Raw genomic sequence first — 21896 nt, 5'->3', positions numbered from 1 at the left:
GCAGATGAATCAGAGTTTGTGTGAAAGAGTTTAAAGAGCTCGTAGTCGAATGTGCTCTGAGTGCTACGTCCCTGTAGCCGCTATGATTTCATGAAACTAAGGTGAACAGATAACGTAACACCGCATTCACAGGTACGAAAAACAAAAGAATTCTGATTTATAATAAATACACCATGATCATTATAGTAAGATGACTGTCCTCCTTCAGGGTGGCTGTAGCTCAGGAGAGCAGGTCATCTACTTATCGGAAAGTCGGGGGTTCAATCCCTGGCTCCTCCAGTCTGCATGTCAAGTACCCTTGGTCAAGATACTAACCCCAAGTTGCCGTCCGATGCATCCATTTGAGTATGAATGTTAAGTTTGTAAGCACTTAAATTCATAGGAATGGGTGAATGTGGCATGCTGCTGGGAGAGTAGAAAAGCCCTATATAAGAATCAGTCCATTTACCATTTGTAGCTTTGAGTTATCTTTTAGTCAAATAGAAACACCCTCTCATTAAGTTTTGCTTTATTAGTTCAAAGTAAAATGAGGAAAAGAAAACAGGATAAAGGGAAAAAAGATGGGAACATTTCCTTAATATTTTCCAACTCTGCAATTAATAGTTTATTGATATGATGACTGATAGTGAGATAAAATCTATTGGTTCTTTTGCAAAATTCACTGCAGGAATCCTCAGAATCTGCGAGGCCTAATTATTTAGGATTTCTATAATATTTAGCAGCATAAAATAAAAATCATTAGGAGTAACACTGTTTACAGGTGCTGGATGTCAGTACTCTACCCAAAGTTATTTTGCTCTTCATAAATGACACAGCAAAATTGGGTCATGTCATCTGGACCAAGATGCAGGACACGGAGGGAGACAAAACGCAAGTTTAAACAAAAGGCGAGCCGCTTATTGTGGCTGATTAGCATGAATACAAAAAATAAAGCAAAAGGTGAACTGGAGGGAAAACTAAACTAAAAACTAAACTTTGATGAATATGACGCAGAGAATGAGAATAAAGATGAACATGAAACTTGAGCACGACCTGAACAGAATCATGAATGACCTGAAACTTGACATGAAGGGAAGAAAACAGACGACCTGACAAAGACTGGACGGACCACACAGACTAAATACACACAGGTGATCAGGGAAAGTGGAAACATGGGGACACAGCTGACACAAATCAACATAATGACACCACAGGGGAAGTAAAACAAAATACACTGAACATGGAGACATCTGACTCTTCAAAATAAAACAGGAAACACTGAGAGACACAGACATGACAACACAAGCTTGACAGCATGAAACACGCAGACAAGAAACACACGATAACTAACACAGAAGGCCTGAGTGGAAACATAACCCAAACTTAACGTTATCTCATGAGCAGAGAGTAACTGTAATCCCATTACTTTTTTCAAGTAATGATTAATGTAATGGATTACCTTTGCAAAATAAGTAGTTAGATTACTGTTACTTTCCTGTAAGCACGCTGCGTTACTGGGTTACTAAACCGTGATTTTGTTTGGGAGTGTCTCATGACAATGACGTAGAAGCGTGCGACGTCCGTGGCAGCAACAGACGTGTGCAGATCAACAATGGATAATATGGAGTGCAGGAGAGAGTACGACCATACAGCATTAAAAACGTGGACGTACTTATATTACTTTAAGTTTTATTGCGTAAAAAGTGACAAAAACATTTCACTGTAGAACTTCTTTCTACAGTGAAAAATGTAACTTCAAATCTTAAACTCTGGAATATGCAGAAAATAGGTTTAAATGTTAAAGAAATTCTTCAAGTCAAAGACTGTTGCATATAATTCAATTTTTGCTTGATGCAATGTGCATAACATTAAAAACTGTAAACTAATTAAACAATTTTAAAAAGAGAATTTTCCATTTGATTCAATTTCATGTGATGGATTATGCATAAAAAATAGAATTGGTCTGTTGGTTTATTACGTATTCAGGTTGTGTATGTGTTTTTGAAAAGTAACTAAGAAAAAGTAACTAATTAGTTTTGAAAATAAGTAATCAGTAATGTAACAGGATTACTTTGTTGGAGAAGTAATCAGTAATAAGTAACGAATTACTTTTCAGGTAACTTGAACAACACTGCTCATGAGTAATACAAAATAACTTAACTCTACCCTTACTTATGAAGAGCACGTGATTTTAACATAATATTAACATAAGAAATCAACAATACACGAAACGCTGGGTCACCGATCTGACAGGTCGCAGGTCAGGGACGAGGAGAGCGCTAAGGAAGACTAAATCTAACTGCAAGTTGTCAACTCACTGTGATGTCACAAACAGCTGGAAATCAAAGTACAACAAAGCTGCCTTTGAGCTACATGTTTATACTGAAGTCATGCAGGGTGTAGGGGGGAACCACTCACGTTTTACAGTATAAATACTGACATATACATATACAGACTGACAGTTACACTTTAGAAGAGTCAGTTGTTATTATTACATAATAACTGTGGAACTGTAAGTTTAACTTGACGTTTTTCTTTAAGCACTGCACATCAAACCTAACATTGTACAACTTCATGCTGAAGAAAATGTGCAATATGATCAAAAGCTTCAGGAAAACTAATACATGTAATTTCTGGTGAGATTGTTTATTTATTCCTATTAAAATGCAATAAACCAAACACAGACATGCAGAAAGGTGAGATGGCCCAGTGATACGCAGACATGGAGAAAAGAAAGTGAAGGCTCCTCCCGTACTTTGTATTTATTTATTGACTTTACTGAGTGACTAATTATTTGGCGACAGATCGAGGAAATGTAATGATCTTTTGGTTTTTACTTTAAGTTTTGTAATGAATCATTTAGATGCTAATTTAATTCATCATTCTGTAATAGCTTTTTAAATTGTTCAATTTATTAAGTCTTTGTAATTAAATACAGTAGGTCAGTTAGTATTCTGGTGGCACACTCAAGGCTCTGCATGCTAATTCTGGGGCTAAAAAACACCAAGCGTAGTCATTAAAGGTCAGCATGTCAGTATTGCTGGTACCTTCTCCATCACTGGTCTGATGTTTACAAACCTTGGAGCAGTGATGTGTCCTGTTGTGGGGTGTATCAGCATTTTTTATGCGCTATTCACTGACTAAAGAGGTCGGCTTTGTCACTCTGGGGCACTTTGCATATGAGGCGTGTGGTTGTCCTGCTCTTCCTGTCTTGTTTTTCAGTATGGAAATTGGCACGGTGGCCCTTTCTCCTCTAATCACTGTCATCACGCGCTAATGATGCCAGAGATGAGTTCAAAGCAGTCAGTGGGGGTCGTGCTGCTGCCCCCTCCCCACTGTGCAGACAGATATCAGCGCTCATCAAAGAGTCTGTGAGATGTTTTCTGTTAATGAAGATACCGATTCCTCTCATCCCCTTTTAACTGGCCTTCTGATTGTATAATAACCATGATGGTAGATATTATAATTATAAATGATGGCAGGTCATTTATAATGGTTTAAGTTTGTGTAATGTTACTGAAAGAAGCTCTGTTAATTACAGATACTTAGTGTGCATTCAGGATTGCAGTGAGTGGCAGTATAATTAGAAAAATACTGAACAACTATGGCTTGTTTGGAAAGGTTTCCAGGAGAAAAAAAATGGAATCGCAGCTTAGGTTTGCACACAAACTGTAAGACGTATGGAACAATGTCCTTTGGACAGAAAGACAGAAGTGGAGATGTTTGGCCATAATGTACAGCAGCAGCCCAAACACAGCATCAGTACAAACACCCTGTCGAGCACGGTGGTGGAGGGGTGATGATTTGGGCTTGTTTTGCAGTCACAGGACCTGGACACCTTGTGATCATCATATTCTGGAGTTAAATGTGAGGTCATCTGTCTGACAGTGATCCCAAACACAGCAACAAATCTACAACGAGTCAAAGTCCAGAACTCAACCGAACAAAACACTGTAGCGAGACCATAAATAAGATATCCATGAATGATTGTCTGCAAACCTCAGAGTACTGTGAAAAACTTTCTTTTTCATATGATTGTACATCAGTAGTATACATTTGATTGCTTGCATCGTTTGCACTGAGTTTGTATGCATATATTTATCCAATTGAATGGGATTTGGAACAACTAGCTAGTCCTACTTGTCATATAAGCCACCTTCAGCCAAAGCTGAAAAATGAAGCCAAGGTAGAAGCGCCAAAAACTGCCGTTCTTGTTGGCCACTCAGTCTCCATATGCACAGCTTTATCCATATAAAGAAATAAAGGCTGCTACAAAAACAGTTTGTTCTATAGCTGATTCCCTCCTTCATATTCTCATTTCTTTCTATATTCTTATGGGTTAAAATAAGATGTGTGGCCACTTTGAGTGTGCTGACACAGACAGCTCTACCCAATCACTGTCTGCTAATTCTAATGAATGTGGCATCAGTCACACTGAGGCCTCAACTTACAGTGTCCTGAACCAATAAATGACATCAGCATTTTGTCTTGTTGAACTAGATTCGATTGTTTATTTTATCATCAATCTACACGTTAGACACCATCATTTTGTTAATTTCTGAGAAATAAATAAGAAACACAGGTTTTCCGGTCAACATGACATTTGGTCTTTGTCATCTGTTCTTGAGGTACTTCAATGACTTCATGTAAATGTGCCAAAATGACTGGACATAATTCGTAAGTTCATACACCTTAAAGTTGTCATAGCTGATGTGTCAGAGTGAATAACAAGAGAATTGACTTTAGACCTGCAAGAGAGAATTGTGTCAAGGCATAGATCTGGGGAAAATTGCAAGTATGTTTCTGCAGCGCTGAAAGTATGATGTTTGAAACAGAAGTTCCCTCCGTTTGACTACCCTGCAAAACTGAGTAATTGGAGGAGAAGAACCTTCCTCAGACAGGTACCCAAGAACCTCGTCCTTGGTTCTAAGAGCTCCTGATAGGATGTGGAGATTGGAGATCCTTATAGAAGGTCACAGACAGTCGTATGGAAGAGTCCCAAAAGGCGCAAGAATTTAAATTAAATTAAATAAAATGTTACTTATATAGCGCCAAATAAAAGAAAACAGTCATTTCAAGATGCTTTGTAAGGCATAGACTCTACAACTATACAGAGAAAACCCCAACAGTCAGTGGGAAGGAAAAACTCCCTTTTAACAGGACGAAACCTCCAGCCAGAACCAGGGTCAGGGAGGGGCGGGGCCATCTGCTGTAGCAGGTCGGGGATGATGGGAGGGAGACAGGACAGAAGAAACACCAGAAGAAATCTCAGATAACGAGAAGCGAAGATTTGAGGCAGATGTTGCTGCTAAAGGTGATTTAATGAAGCACTAATCAAAGTGTCTGAAAACCTTTACATTAAAACCGGATTTTTCTTTCTTTCTGTATTTAAGAAAAAACGAAAACCTGTTTTACTCAGAATTAATTGAACCATTTGAAGATGAAGCCAAGCAGTCAACACCTTGACAGGGACTGGAAACATCCCCTATGATTTTATTTATGAGGCAAAGTTTCAAACACAAATGGTTTTCCTCCAGTCTCCCATTTGTGGCTGACATATTGTCAAGTCCCAGCAGATTAAAAAGAGCTAGGGGAAAGGCAGCAGTGTGTGAGGGATCTCTTTGTTGTATTCTTTGTGCGTAGGTAACAAGAACTACAGGCTTCACACTGCAATAGGTAAATACTTGAAATCATATATTGCTGTGCAAATTTTATTTTTATTATGTGTGTTAGCGAAAGAGATATTTGACATTTTGATATAAAAACACAAAACATATGCAGCGTATGCCAAAAGGACAAAGGGTTAAGTCTAATTTGACTGTTTTCACCATACATTCACTCGCTCTCTTTCTCTCTCACGCTCTGTATTTTTTATTTTGTTGTCAGCCTGTGTGCAAGACAGACACTGGGATTGATTTAGATAAACAGAGAGGGAGGTGCGAAAGAATGAAAGGAACTGAATAAGTTAGAGGGAGAGAAACCAAACAGAGTGAAAACAACACAGACAGGAGGAAAAGACGGAGAAAGAGGGAAAGAAAACCAGATGACAGACAGAGAGAGAGGCTGAGATGCATTTGGTGGCATTTTTCCGTGCATGCTCTTAACAGGCTTATGGCAAATGAGTGCACGGTGTATTATCAAGCTTTCTTAGCCTGAAGTAAAACACAACACGCACACATTCATAACTGACACATACACACATATATGCTTACATGTACTACACATTTGCACACATATACATAGGGAGATGCACATACAGTGTACTCATGCAGGCGTCGCCTCACAAGCATTTACACCAGCAAACACATAAATATAAACACATGCTGATAGAATGTGTGTGTGTGTAAGAGAGACACACACAGATGCACAGTGTCATTAGTATGCCGTGGCACAACACTGTGAGGGCAGCAGAGGAGTATGATGAATATGTTTTTGGCACAGAGCAAAAGGAGATGGAGGAGAGGAGGGAATTGAAAGAAAGAGCAGAGGAAGGGGGAGATGAGGAAAGAGGAGAGGAAAGGAGTGAGGGCAGAAAAGAGAGAGATGTTCCTAATGACTTTAGAAACTGACAGAAAAACAGCAACCCAATTACCGCTGCAGGACCGTCCTTTGTCTCTATCTGCCTGTGTTTCTCTCTTTTTCTCTCTGCGAGCTCGTGATGACAGATCACCTTGGTCAGAGCAAAGTCGGGCTTAAAAGTTCCGTCTCTATATGAAGGCACAGTTGCAGCTGGGAAAAGTGTCTAGCAGAAAGGGAGCCTTAAACACATCAAGCCTGCTGCACTGTGGGCTAGCTACAGTATTACTAAATGCAGACGAGTTTTGTTACTCGTAGGCTGAGTAATGTTACACGACTCTATAACATTGAATTCAGGAAAATGCAACTGGAGGAGATCAGTTTTAGCTGTGCAGCTTTAGGATGAATCTGTGGAGGAAATCAGCGTTTAAAGAGATAAGCATCTCAGCCTGACAGAGCTGGTTGGTAAAGGTCAAAAGAGCTGCATGCATGAACTAACTTGAGCTGCATGCACACTGCATGGAGCAGAGAGTTGGCTTTGTCTCCATGGGAAACTCACAGGTGTTGGTTGAAACATTAGCAATAGCTCTGCAGTGAATTAGCATGAAGAGTCTTGAAACTGGAACATTTAAATAGAATTAAGCTGATATGCTTTTTTTTTAGTTTGAAAAGTTAGTTTAGTTTAGTTTTCCCGACACTGGTTACCATTGTGATCTGTATTATTTTATCTATGCCTTCACAATCACAGGGGTTCATTGCCCGAGGATTAAACCATTGGCTTTCCAATTGGCAGACAACCTGCTGAGGCCAATCAATGTTCAGCCAATAGTAATGGCAAACGTTTTGACTTCTGCTAGCAGGGAAAGCGCAGGAAATAGAAATTTTATATTTAAATTTCAGTTATACTACGATCATAATAGGGACGAGAGTCTTTGGAGGCTGAGGCACGACTAAAATTGCTGTGAGCATGTGCAATGAACTCGCAATCGTTTGCCTTGTTGTTGTTTTAAAGCGACTTTGATGCGTCGAGATAGCAATAAACCAGCAGTCTTTCAATGGGGTTAAATGTAGTTTGTATTATCCATCCACTTATCCTTTTCAGGGTCGCAGGAGCCTATCCCAGCTGTCATAGGGCGAGAGGCGGGGTACACCCTGGACAGGTCACCAGTCTGTCACAGGGCTAACACACAGGCACAGACAACCATTCGCACTCACATCTATGGGCATTTTAAAGCTTTTCAATTAACCTATCCCTACAAACTGCATGTCTTTGGACTGTGGGCGAGAGCCGGAGTACCCGGAGAGAACCCACGCAAACACGGGGAGAACATGCAAACGCCACACAGAAAGACCCCGGCCTGATGGTGGAATTGAACTCAGGACCTTCTTGCTGTGCGGCAACAGTGCTAACCACCGTGCCACCGTGCTGCCCAAATCCCAAATCTACACAGGTCCAAATAAACACACAGATTTGAAATATAAGTTTTTTCACCAACAGTGATGTAGTTGCTGCAGGTTGGCAAAGCAAAATGACATACGTGCTCGGCAACCTACAACCAGTTGACAACCAGTTGCGTCAAGTCCCCTACTGCAAAGAGACACATTGCAAACAACAACATTCAGACTGACTCAGGTTGATTGTTTATAAATTAGATGGTAGTTATTTTCAAACCTTTGCTAGTCTGTCTGAGAGTGATTGCATCCAGTCTGAGTTGGACCAGGATTGTTTGGAGACAGGTTGCCTCCCATCAGGTGACTTGTGGCGTCACTTTGTTATCAAAGTTGCCCAGATGTTGAGGGTGTTGCACACTCAACCACTGGGTGACTATTTCATTGTTGTAGCTACTTATAGAAATAAGAAATATATAGAAATCAATCAGTCTGTCAGTGTAATCACCAGCTGCCAAATCATTTTTACTGTGACTGAGCCTTTGAAGAAAAAGGTCTACTATGTGACAGATCCTCACACATCACCTGTTCCTATCAAAACAGTTTTAAAACACTTTGTATTGGCTTCCTATATCATCTATATTCTGGACGGATCACAGATTGTAAGAAGGGAGCTAAAAAGGAAGTAAAGCATTTGCTTCCAGTACTATGAAGCAGTATTTCTGTGAATGGCTTTCTGTTTAGCTTGGCACTTGGCATTCACTGCAGAATGCAAATGAGCATGCAGACTACAAAATGCACAGAAAACACTTCAACACACCATAGTAATGTACTCAAGGATTTGAATGTGCACTAGGTAGGAAACATGAAACCAGAGTATCAAAGGAAATCTGATTAGCGGAGCTTTACGACAAAAAGACGCACGCTGGTGTTCGGGGTGCCGTTAAGTCTGTGTAATCGACACGTGTAGAAAATATGTCGTTGTTGCACAAGTGCGCAGGCCTGACCTTTTTCTATCCAGTGGCAACATCCTATTAATCATCTAAAGCACATAGTTACAGGGTGACCTCAAATCACAGTCCTGGGTGGTTTAATTGCGAAGTGGCCTCATAAATAAAGAAAAGCTGAAAGAAGTGAACGGTGGGTGTTTATGGAGAGAACAAGGACGACGGGACAAGTGTCAGAACACCGCTTTCACTGCAACTTTAATTAAAGCTCAAAATTGGATTTTTGAAATGAATATGTTTACTTTTAGCCTTGGTAGTCTTTTTTGTGCCTGTATAATCACCAGTTTTGCAACTAAATGCAATTGTTCATTTTTGGCGTAACGCTAGGTGATCTCAGAGCGCAGATCATGTCCACTGCTGCTGCCTCCATCAGAGATTGGCAGACTTCCTGCAGAAGAGCAGCAGTTTAAAAAGAGGAAAGTGCAGAGGCTACCAACGAACCTTGAAATAGAAATATCGCGTAACAACGAGTCGAAGCAAGCTAGACAGCACAAACAAATATGAAGTATAGAAAAGCATCGATCAGCGAGTTCAAAAGGCTGCCGAGCAAATGGGAAGTGTTAAAGTGACTACATGGGCTTAAAGGCAGCTGAGTAAACAGAGAGTCCTTATCTTGGCTAACACATCGCAAAGAAAAACACTTGTTCATTTTGTTAGTTGTCTGTTGGACATGATTGAGATTACAGCCATCAAACCAAGCAGAAATGCTCGTGTATGTAACAGGACAGATTAAAGACTGATAATGTTCACGAACAGGAACGGTAAAGTCTTCGTTGGACTTGCTGTGTCAAATCCAGCTGGCATCGGAGGGAAAGATGCTAAAATACAGTCTCTTTGTGTTCCACTTGTGAAAATCCAGCAGCTTCGGTATTTTCAGTAACGCAACCTCCTCGCAAGAGTTACATCATAAATTCGAGAACTGAGTTCAGGTGTTAGAAATGCTTTTACAAAGTCTCTCACGCGAAAGTAAAGTGACACCGTACAAGACAAGCAAAGAATTCATTGTTCGCTTCCTGTTTAAATTGGTGTGGGGGTGTTTAAAGCCTTGTTAAGACCGTATTGCCGGCCCCGCTGTGAAACATTGAGATGTCTCGCACCCACACGAGAAAGGCGAGCGAAGAGGGGATTTTAGAAATATAATCATATACGTCTGGAAAAGCTTTAAGGTCTGAATCGTGTTGCTTTTGGTAAAACAGCTTGTCCCTTTTTGTCGGGAACAGTGCTCGCAGCCGGGTTGTAACAGAGGAGATTGTGTGAATAAATGCTGGTTGGTTTGTTCTTTATTTAAATCCAAGTAAAGCCACCAGCCAGCTAAATATATTCACACATAGATCCTCTCCATGAGCCCTGCAAGCCTCCCAAAGCCAAAGATCTGAGGAGGTTTGTTGTTCTAGCCTGCAGCTCCGCATCGATCTATCAGAAACTTCACTGGTCCAGTTAATCACCTTATTCCTAGAGAGAGAGAGTGGGGGGAAAAACAACAACAAGCCGGAGGGAAGAAAAGGTCCTGTTTTTGTTTGAGTAATTCATTTTAATTGTTGGGTTACAGTGCTTGAAGAAAAATTAATGGCTGATATTTGCGGGAATTGAGTTTACTGTTTTTGTTTTGTCGTTCTAATTGATGTAGCCATGCGCAAAAATGACTGGGAGGCGTCAGAGGGAGGAAGAGAGGACGGGGGAGAAGGTGGAGGTTAGGAAAAGGCTTCACTGACAAGCTTAATCACCTCCCCGGCCCCTCCCCCCTGTTCTTTTTGCTGAAAGGAGGAAAAGTATGAATAGAAATAAAGCAGAGACTCGGAGTGAAGAGAGAGGGCAGGGAGGAAGCACGGAAGAGGGGGCATAAAGGAAGAGACGACAAGGAGAAAATAGAGGTTTACTGTCATTTTAATGACAAGAAGTTCTTCTTCTAATAGAGGTGAGCTGATCGAGGGAAGGAGAGGCTAAGAAGGTGAAAAGATAGTTTGTGTTTTCTGGACAGAAAAGCAACACACACACATGGTTACACCGTCGTTCAGCACAGAGGGAGTGTGTCGTATCACAAGTTGTTCACTAACTCACCTACACTGAGCATTTTGTAGAGTGTAGAAAGGACAACTGTAATCTCGACTGTTCTCACACTAGCATTTCAAATTTAATCTTAAAATACTCTGTCATGCATTTGACCTCTGACCTCTTAACAGCAATGCTCTATGGCGCTATTTAAAAGCATTGAATAGCATTGGCATTGTTTGTAGTGACAACATGTAGACTGATAGGGAACAACATAGGGAGATACTAAATGTTATTTTACTGTGACTTTGTTGTGTATGTTACAGGTTCTAATCATTCCTGACTAACTTTTTGTTTGTTTTCTGGAAAATAAAATAAACTTGTGATCAACAACTTTTTTTCCCTGATGTTTATTATTAAATATTTAAACAAATTTTACTAAACAACGAAACGAATGCAACATGTGTTTTATATCTACAAAATAAACCTTCCACCAAGCCAGCACACTCTCTGAGCAGCATTTACTTTTAAGGGAATGATATTGGTAAGACATCTGTAGTGGAGTTAAACACGTGCAAAGAGCCGCTTTTGTTATTTAAAGTATTTCAAAGGAACAAAGAAAGCAAAACAAAATAAGATACTATTGCCTTAAAAGTAAATGCTGCCCTGAGAGCGAGCTGCGTTGTGTCAGTTTTGTTGTGCTCAATAAATGTAACAAATATTACCACCCTGTTTCTGATGTTTATTAAAAGCTGTTTTAGAGATACATTGTTACACAGACTGTGACAATTTGGGTTGATTTTCTTTCTCTTTTTTGGCACAGTGCCTAGTATCAGTTACAAACCAAATGAGCGCATTGATCAATTAATCAGCACTGTCTGGAATTGATTTGAATCGAACCATTAGGTGATCGATAGAGGCACGTTGCTCCTCGCTCGTCCTCCGATTGTGGAATAACTGTATCAGTCACACTCTGGAGTTTTAAAAAATGAACAGGCTTTCATTTGTTTCTTAATAAGAACATTAATCAGACGGCGAGTAAAGTCAGTAACGTTTATCACACGGTGCTCACGAGCACTCGTGTTCTCACCATCATCACTGTCTCGATAGTTAAACGTAATCTATGAACATGACTTCTGATTTCTTCTTTCTGTTGTTGTTTCTTTTTGCGACAGGTGTCCGACAAGCCTAAAGCCAGAGCCGCAGCCCTGAGGTAAGACAAATAACCAAACGCTGTATTTGTAATGAGGTGATTTCCTCGTCGGATGGACTGCACTCTGCAGACTCGTTTTTATCCTCACAGAAAATAGCACTCACAATAGAGCTGGCGTGCAAGCTGCTCTTCTCCCGCCGAGAGCAACCTGGGCTAAGTAAGACCGCAGTCAGATGTCGTGTATTACTTGTTGTTTTGGCAGAGAGAAATAAGGCAGATCCACATATGGCCTGCATTAAGTCAAGTAGCCGGGGCATCATCCTTCTATATGGTGTGGCAGCCAGCGAGTCTTTGGCAGAGGGTGTGAGGTTAATGGAGTGTGTGACTTTCAATATCAGCCAAACAACAAGCTATAAATAAATGTTCTTGCCCTGAAACATGCAATTGAGGTAGCCGTGGTCAGTGTTTCTCTTTCTGTACTTGTTTCTGAAAGCATGGTTTAGGACTGCAGAGCCGGCTCACACAGCCCTCAGCATCTAACACGTCTCGCTTCAGTAAATATCCAGCGTTTTAGCGGGACGTTGTTTGATTTTTACTTTTTTTTGCTATATGAAGTTAATCGCAAATGCAGCCGTTATTAAGGCTTTTGCAGGTGTTGCGCCTCTAATTCACCGAAACATCTGCGGCGACAGGTGTCCACTTGATAACGAGAGTCAGCGGCCGCACGCTTCAGCTCTAACGTTCACATTTAGGCAGCAGACTCATTATTTGTATTGCAGGGAGACTTTGCAGGGACTCTGCGTGTAGACTGTGGCTCTGAGGAGGAAACATAAAATCCTGCGTACATGCATGCATGCGTTATGTTTGAAGGTCAGCGAGTAACATTTCCTCAGGCTCTTTTTTAATAAATGTGGTCTCGTTACAGCTTAACACACATTTAACATTTAGATGCTTTTGTTGTTCGTTCGAGTGTAGGGCACCTTGTTATCGATGCTTTTTGAGTTTCCAGCGTTTCCTTTTTTGTTTATTATCCTGGGTTATGGGATGTAATGCATTGTGCATTAGTGTAATCTTATTTCTGCCAGTTGTTACTGTACATCAAGCATCAGTAATAACAGTCCTGCGGTATGTTGTAGTAAATGAACAGCTTATTCTTGATTCCACTGGTTAAGTGGCACATGTAAAAATGATTTAAGACCTGCATAATTAATGAACACGTTGTTCCTGATTTGTTTTCTTTTTAATTCATTAATTTTTTTCCACAACATTGTTAATCATTACTATGCAGCGAGGGACCTCCCAGCCTCAGCAGCTCTTGTCCTAAGGTTGTCATCCACTGGGGGTTGGGGTCTGGAGCATATCCCAGCAGTCTTAGGGTGAGAAGCTGGGACAGGTTTTCCAGTCAAACAGGCAAACATTCACAATCACGGCCAATTTAGAATAACTAGTTAACCTAACATGGATGTCTTTGGACTGTGGGAGGAAAAGATAACCCCGAGTTAAAAGATGTAGCACAGAAAGAGCCGAGGTGGCCGGCAGGTTTGAAGCTTCTCTTGTGAGGTGAAAGAGCTAACCACTGCACCCCTGTGGCTCCGTTACCTCTGAGTGTATCAGAGTTACTTTCCTCCCATACAATAGGTTGTTAGTATCACAGTCACACTATGGAAAACTGTGGTTGCATGATCAAATTATTGTGACCATGTGCAATGTACTCGTGATCTTCTTGCATCTTGTAATGGTTGCTTTGAAGACGGGGACCAGGTCTGCACTAGTCCACTGTTATCAGATTGACACTGGATGGGGTTAAATTAATAATTACATGTGACCTGTGTCTGCTAATGTGATCATTAGCTGTAAGAAATTGGTAAAAATGTCAAATCTGTATGCATAAATTCACATTAAAGAGAAAGTCAGCTGGTTACATTCAGTTTCCAACCAGAGCCTCACAGATTTGAAACAGAAATTCCTCCATAAATAGTGACATAGTAACTGCAGGATGACATGGCTGCTTCATATAGGAATATAACCAAAGTACTACAAGTCGGCAACCAGCTGAGTTGTATCGCTTACTGCGAAAAAACATCGTAGACAAGTTGCATTTATCGCATTCATAGTGCAACAAGCTGGCATATCTGTCTGCATTTATAACAACTATTAGCAAATCTTTGCCAGTCTGTCTGAGAATGATGAGTCCATTTCAGTCGAAACAGGTCTCCTCTGGCCTCCTGTGTACTGGACTAACAATCTAAAGCTGTCAACCATCTAGGGGTTGTAAAATAACGGGAGCAAAGGGGAAGATGAGAGATGATGTTGCAGAGCGATGCTCCACCATGGCAGGATGTTGGGGTGGATGGATGGGTCCAAAAAAAAATCTCTTGAAGACTATCAGTGTTTTCATTTTCCATTTCTGTTTTCACATTTGAAGCTGTTTATTGGCCAGCAGTCATAAAGAGCATTGTGATATCAGAACTACAGGCTTAGGGCTGATTAAACAAATGTTTTAGTCATCGATGATGAGCCTAGCTTTCTCCAGAGGACTGCATATTTGTTGGTGTTGGTTTTTTGTAATAATTAATGAATTAATGATTTTTTTTGTACCCTGTCATGTCTGGCAGCTTTTGCAATCAGAATTATGACCTGCACTGTTGTGCCAAACATATTTGCTTTTCCAAGACAAGCTCTGTAAGATCACCTGGTTCATCTTTTTTATGTATTTAATTGTGCTTCTCTTTCTACCACTAATTGCATTCTTCACTAAACATATATCTAATAGGCAGAGACACTGCGGATGTAACACTGTCATCAGTAATAAGTTTTCTGGAGGTGTTAAAGCCCATTTTCATTATTTTAAGACATGTTTCCATTTATCTTTCAGGGCTGTGTGGGCTCCCCGGTTTGTCTTCTTGCTAAGTGTTAACATCTTTGGGAAACATATCACCTACTTAATCATTAGAATAAAACACAATGTTAGATGCATTTTTAACATCACAGAACATTGGAAAGAATCCATGTAAACAGCTGATTTTGGCACTGGGATCAATTTTTCATAAGTTCATCTTTTGCTTGCAATGTGTTGTGAAGCCCAGACTGGTGCATTAGGATATAAGAATCTTTTATAAATGAGGCTCGTTGTGTTCACAATCTGAGGGCATTAGTATTCAAGTCTGGAGTGTGACTGTGTGTGTGTGTGTGTGTGTGTGTGTGTGTAGGTGTGTGTGTGTGTGTGTGTGAGAGAGAGACAGACAGCAAAGCAAGAGAGAAAGAGAGTGTGTGTCTGTGTGTGCCCCAGGCCATGTGTTACTCTGCTACCGCTAATGAGCCCATTCACTCTGCAGCCCAATCTACTGAACACCCTACACACACACACACACACACACACACACACACACACAGATATCTGTGGGGACGCTGGGACTAGAGATGCTGTGAGCGATCCACTGGCTATATCCCCCCGTGGAAAGCAACACACGCTGTCTCACCCACACTCCTCACACCATCCATACAGACACGCATATTTTTTTAATCCTTGCTCTGACAGCGTTACCCACATACCAATCGTTATTGTGCCACACACACACACACACATGCACGCACGCACACACACACACACACACAACCACCCACCTTATCATCCCACCACAGTGTATATTAGACTGTATCATTCTTTTATTACTTCTCTGTAATCTTCACAATCTCTGCTAGCTGCTTCTGTTTTGTGCGTTATATCCCGTTCACATCTTTCATCACACTGGTGAGGAAAATCGCCCCCAGTGATATGAACTGGTCTTTTTTTATTGTGATTATTTTAATAGTAATAGCATTCGAGTAGTTCTGGGTGAGTAGTCCTGATGTTATTTTAGTTAGCGGTGCTGTGAATGGTGTTGAATGGGTGCTTTACTGAGAGCTCTGTGATGTACAGGTCCTCTGTATTCATAACTGGGGACAGCAATAATTCAAAACCATTCAGACACGGGCAAATCAATATGCTGATATAGTAAAGCTCAACAATGATGGATGTGCTTGCATGAGCAGTAATGAAAACAGGCTGCTGGTTCAGGCTGTTGGGTCAGTGTGTTGTGTTCAGGAAGTTTAGCAGAATGCTTTGACACAGAAGAAGAACCTGCGTTTAGTTCATGGGAAAGTTATTATTATTTAATGAGACCTTATTTCTCGAATAGCAGCTTTTCTTCCACTTGTTGTATCCTAAAGGTGATTATATAGAAAGTCAGGATGGAGATGGACGTTAATCACGGGCGGTATGTTTATGTAAATGTATGAGCTTAAAAACTTCTGACGTGAGCAAGAAATAATTATGAGAGATTACAAAACATTAACCAAATGAGAAATGAATCACAAAAACCTAAACTGGAAAAACTAAACTCCTGAAAACTTGAGACATGGAGACACATGGGAAGGTTAACACAAACGTCAACAAGGGACAAGAAAAAACTGACACATTATTTACAAATGAGGACAGACATGGTAAATGGAAACACATGGGGAACACAGCAGGAAGGAATTAGACGTGATGAGACGCTGTCAAAATAAAACAGGAAGTACAACACTGAGATCGTGACTAAGACGTAGGAACTTGAGGGCGAGAGACATACTCAGAGGACACAACAGACTCTGACAGGAGACATGGGGATGAGACAAAGACAAGAACTAAACTCAAGACTAAACTGTAAGCTATTAAACGTCATGATAACAAAAAGAAAGAAGCAAATACAGAATTACTCAAAACGCTGGGTCAAGTACTCGGCACTCACTCACGTGATTGGCTGAACGTTACCAGGTAGCTATGGTTGCTTCACCGGTGACACCAGAGAGCAACAACGCTGTGACTAAGTGTTGTTACATTGTAGCCGGTGGCCTAGCTGTTAATAAGTCACCTGAAAACATTGTAGAGCCAGTCAGTCGATCGAGCTCATTAATGGTGTCCTGCAGATATATTAACACAGATGCTGCATCGCTCGCTGTTTTTCATCGTGGCGATGCTTGAACACAGCCACCATGTTGCTCACTGGCAGGCCGGCCTCTAGGGAGGCAGAGGTCTACACACTATCATAACTCATAATATCATTATAATCAAGTTTGATTTGTTACAAAGCCTACAACTATATCTATGATACAGGACACTCTGCAGTATCAGGCCAGCATCCAACACTATGAAGCTGTGTATGTACAATTTAAGTATATGTATCAGTTAATTGTAGTAAAAGAGAATCCAGCGCCCAGATAATTTAGGAGTATTTAACATAATAAGACATTCAGCTACAGGGCCAATTAACCGTGATCACTTTCGGTGAACATTACTTTAAAAAAATTAACATAAACCAGCATTAGCTGAGTTTAAAAGAAAGACTTAGTGCTTATTGTGATATATCAAAAGAAACACACAGAAGAGATTTTTAAAAAGGTTGTAAAACCACTTGCACAGTCACATGCTCATATATTAATTTGGGTGCTGAGATCATCTCAAAGTTAAGACTAGTGACTGAAGTTAGTGGGAGTAAATAAATACCTTGACTGATGTGACAGGTGATACACTCACCGCCCACTTTGTTAGATACACCTGTTACTAAGGTATCTACGTGATTACCTTAACTGTACTTTAAGTAGTCGTGTTTCATTTCTCTTGTAATGTAACCAGACGTGAACACACTGACGTTGGTGATAAATAATGCAATCATGTTGGCAAGTTAAACAGACAGGTTAAGCAGTAACGTGCAGCTTGGCACAAGTTCAAATGTAAAAACACCTTTTCAAACAGCGTCACCCCTGCTGCTGCCAGGGAACATTATGCTACATATGTAGAAGTGGAAACCTATTATAGCCTTCCCCACAGTAGCGCCCGGGGCAAACACACTCTGACACACGCCACAAATACACAGATGCACATGCACGTATCGCTGAATCCTGGAAGCCGACAGAAGCAACGTGAAAAGGTGAAAACAAAAGGTTTTCTTCTGCAGATTTTAGTTTTCATGCAGCCGTGCTTAATAAATGCTGTTTTAGAAGTTAATGATTTTCTCACCCGACTAATAATCTTCTTACCCACAAGGAATTTGTGTTTCCAATAATTATTGATGGATGTGTACATTGGTATCCCACAGCAAAGTAACAGCAATAATTTCATAAATCATGTCACATTTTCACTTTCTATGCTACACAGACATGCGTTAGGTAAACAAGCACACGTGCCAGCGCACACATGCTGGAGCGTGCACACACGCGTGATTGAGAGGGAGATGGAGAGAGATTATAAAGCCAGCTGTGCGGCAGGAAGCTCTGCCAAGTGGAGGGCAGAACCAGCGAGCTGAAGGCAGATGATAAGATGACAGATGAACTGAGCCCAGATGGCCTCCACATCTTCACTTCACAGTCCCATAATGCTCTTGTAATTGTGCATATTTTCACTCCCTTCCTCGGTTATTTTAAGAACCTGTAGTTACCTGTTCAGCATGATCACTTTTCTGCACCCTCTGTTGCATCGTGTCTCTGCTGGCAGCAGTTTATCTGAGCGGTGGCCTGTCTGGCTCAAAGCCATGCGCTCTCTTGTCTAAAGAGCCTGATCAATTCAGTTTAACAGCAGAGGCAATTGGAACATGAAAAAACAATATCAGCAGCTGTCTATTGTCTCTTGATTGTCCTCGTTGCGTTCAATACCTGCTGGTTAACTACTGGTGACCGAGTCCAAAATGAACAGTGCAGTGTAAAGCTGATGGACCCTGGAGGAATTTGAGATGCACTTGGAGAAAGACCAGAAAACAAAACCTTTCTGAAAATCAGATGGGATAAATACCAGTATATACGATGAAAGTATAACTTAACCATATACAGGATTAACTATAATCAACCATAATTAAGCTACAGGCAATACAAATAGGAACAGTAAATACAGTTATGAAAATCTCTCCTCGTTGCTTACAGGGGGGACACCGTAATATATACAGTCATGTTAAAAAGAGAGTTTTTACAGGACTTTGTGCAGTCATGTGAAAAACTAAGTGCACCCTTACTGTTTCCAAAGGTATTACCTTGTTACCCTCTTAACTTTTATGGAAGCTGTAAGGGTTGACTTTGTTTTCCATAGGATCGCACATCTATTCAGTTAAAGCGCCGAATCAAACAACAGTTGCCTCCAGCTGCTTTATGTTGATATAATAATACAGAAACCCCCAGAAATTAGCGACAGTGGGAAGGAAGAACTCCATTTTGTCAGGAAGAAATTTTCAGCTGAACCAGGGTCAGGGAGGGGCACTACAGACAGCGTGCAGAGTTTGATATAGACACCTATTTTCAGCCCGTTCTCAAAACAATATAGTGACGATTTGTCACGTCCTGAGGCGTTCCTGAGGAAGGTGAAAGGTGACCTTCAGCGTTCTTATGCTACACGCTGGGTTATGGATGAAATCCAGTAGAATGATGCTCCCTCAGTAAAACACGTTCCAGCCCTGACCCTGTAACCTTATCCCTGACCCTAACCAGCACTCTAATGACGTTAGATAGTGTTTTCCAAAGCGATTTAAGTAAAACGAACGTACATGTGTAGATTTATTCCAAACGGTTCTCATGTTTTCTCATTTTCCGATCTTATAATATAGGGACGTGCTGGGTGCCTGGAAGCGTAATATACCGACGATTTGTCACCTAGCATAAAATGTGACGCTTGCTATTTTAACTAAAGTATTCTTAATTTAAGCACAAATCAACCTGAATCTGAAAGTAATCTTAAGCTTGTTTTTGAAAGGGGCTGCTTCAAATCATGATGAGTCATAAAGCAATTAAACAAAACCTGAGGTTGAATTATAATAACAATAATACAAGTCTAGTCAGATTTAGCTAAAAAAAATTATAGTTTAAGTTTAAAACAAGGCCCCACCTCATGTTTCTACAGTGGTGCTTTCTTCCCCCGCTCTAAGGTCAGACATGTTACATGCACTCAGACTACCACACGTGTTTGACTCAGTCTGAAACCACTGCTGTGTTTTTCTGGTCAGGCTGGACCCACAAACTATTAGACATCATGAGACTAAAGGACAGACATTGGGCGTTTATCAATATGCGTACTTGTGCGTACTTGCGTTCTCGTGTACTCGTGATACGTCATCAGTCGGAGACCAAGTACTGTTCCAATTCGAAGTACGCATCACGCCGAGAACGCGAAAAAGTCCCGGATGTGTTCTCGATCCGCCCATTTCATCGAGCATGCATCGGTGTGGACTTGGTACAGCTATATATCCCAGAATGCATTTCGTCCAAAACTCAACAGCGGACTCCCGGCACATCGTCCCCCCCCCCCCGCTCGCGGACTTCTCACTACTCAGGTTAAAGAAACCCCAGCAGCTGTTTATAGTATTGAGTGTCCACTAGAATAGAAATAAAAGCGTTCTAACATCTCACCTGCTTGTTTTTATTAAGGTATGTACACGTATGTACATGTACACTATTTTTATTAATAGAGGTTTCACTACTGAGGTTAAAAATGATATATAAGTCACGTAGATCACTTCTAAATGTTAATGTTTGGTTTATTTCAGTGTTTTATTTGTTCCTGAGTAAACCGGTTTGGCTGTGATTAAAGGTAAGCTTCATCACATGTTACTCACAGTTAAATTAGGAGGGGACGGCAGTAAAAACTCCGGACCTGTGACATCATCACGTACGCAGGTGTTCCGACTGTACAAATAACGAGTCCGTGCTCGCGTACTTGAGAATTGAGAAACGGCCCACGAGACCGTGCTCGCGTTCTCGGCGAGTACGTACTCACCGAGCACGTGAGTACGTACCCGCGTACTTGGGCATTGATAAACGGCCATTGTGTACCTGAGCAGAAATACAGATACTAGTGTTAAAAAATACTCCAGTAAAGGTTGAAGTACTCATTCATCTTCTTTACTCCAATAAAAGTGAAAAAGTACCGGCTCTGAAATGTACTCAGAGTAAAAAAGTAAAAGTAGCTCAATTTCATTATAATAAAGTTACTCAGCTCGAATCAGGTAAGTGAGCAGAGAAAAAGAAGGAAAAAAACACGTTTATTTTCTGTTGCCTCCATAGTGGAGGGTGACTTTGCCTCCAAACAGAAAACATGTGTAGGGAAGAGGTTAAAGTGGATTCAGCAGGTGGAGGAATCCTAGAAATCAGCTGTAGTGGCTCATTGTGTGGAAAAGAATCACAGCTCATGATAATGTCTGTTCAGAGCTCCAGCAGATGTTTTATAGCACAGGCTGTGATCAGCTGACCTGCTGCTCTGAGGTTTACTGCTCTTTGTGGATTTACCTGAATTCAACACGTTTCATGAGCTGATTTTCATCCTCTACACTGACACTACACTGTCTGTGCTGGCTTTATATTAGACAGTATGCAGTTGGTATGAAGGTAGGATTCGGTCAATGGATCTCAGCATCATCAGCTAAATCTCTGCTCCACTCGATTCTAACTCTGACCATGAAACCACGGCCGCTGTGCACCAGTCACACTGTTCTTTACTTTAAATCCATCACAGCAAACTAACCTGTTTGTCCTGCACTAACCTGCAGAGGGTTTTCATGCAACCTTAAATAACAACCTCAGTTTGTTTTCTTTGTTTCATATTTCACAATATGAAAAAAAGTATAACACCACATGTACTTTACACTTCCAGTTTATCAAGCAGCAGTCCTTTTTTTTAAATCTACCCTCTGTTCTTCCTCTCCTGTCTTTCTTATCTTTCTCCGTCTCTGAGTGAAGTTAGCTCTCTTTCTTTTCTGTGAAATACAGCAGCTGCACCTTTAGTTGTTTGTTGAACTGATAGAAAGGTTGCATTTGAAATTACCTGACACTTAAAAAATGTAACTCCACTCGCTCGTCTTCTGTATGGC

At 40.8% G+C, this 21896-nt stretch overlaps 1 protein-coding gene across 3 annotated transcripts in view; it reads left to right on the top strand.

Annotated features, from left to right (window-relative positions):
- aff2 (AF4/FMR2 family, member 2) overlaps positions 1–21896 on the top strand; it is a 188155-nt gene that overhangs the window by 119006 nt on the left and 47253 nt on the right. For all 3 annotated transcript variants that reach the window (XM_019346511.2, XM_019346508.2, XM_025898390.1), the window contains one exon: positions 12056–12093. In XM_019346511.2, coding sequence (XP_019202056.1) covers positions 12056–12093 — 38 coding nt within the window. The remainder of the gene's footprint in view (positions 1–12055; positions 12094–21896) is intronic.

The sequence above is a fragment of the Oreochromis niloticus genome, linkage group LG2, assembly GCF_001858045.2.
Source record: "Oreochromis niloticus isolate F11D_XX linkage group LG2, O_niloticus_UMD_NMBU, whole genome shotgun sequence".
Lineage (NCBI taxonomy): Eukaryota > Metazoa > Chordata > Actinopteri > Cichliformes > Cichlidae > Oreochromis > Oreochromis niloticus.
This window is presented reverse-complemented; position numbering and strand designations above follow the sequence as displayed.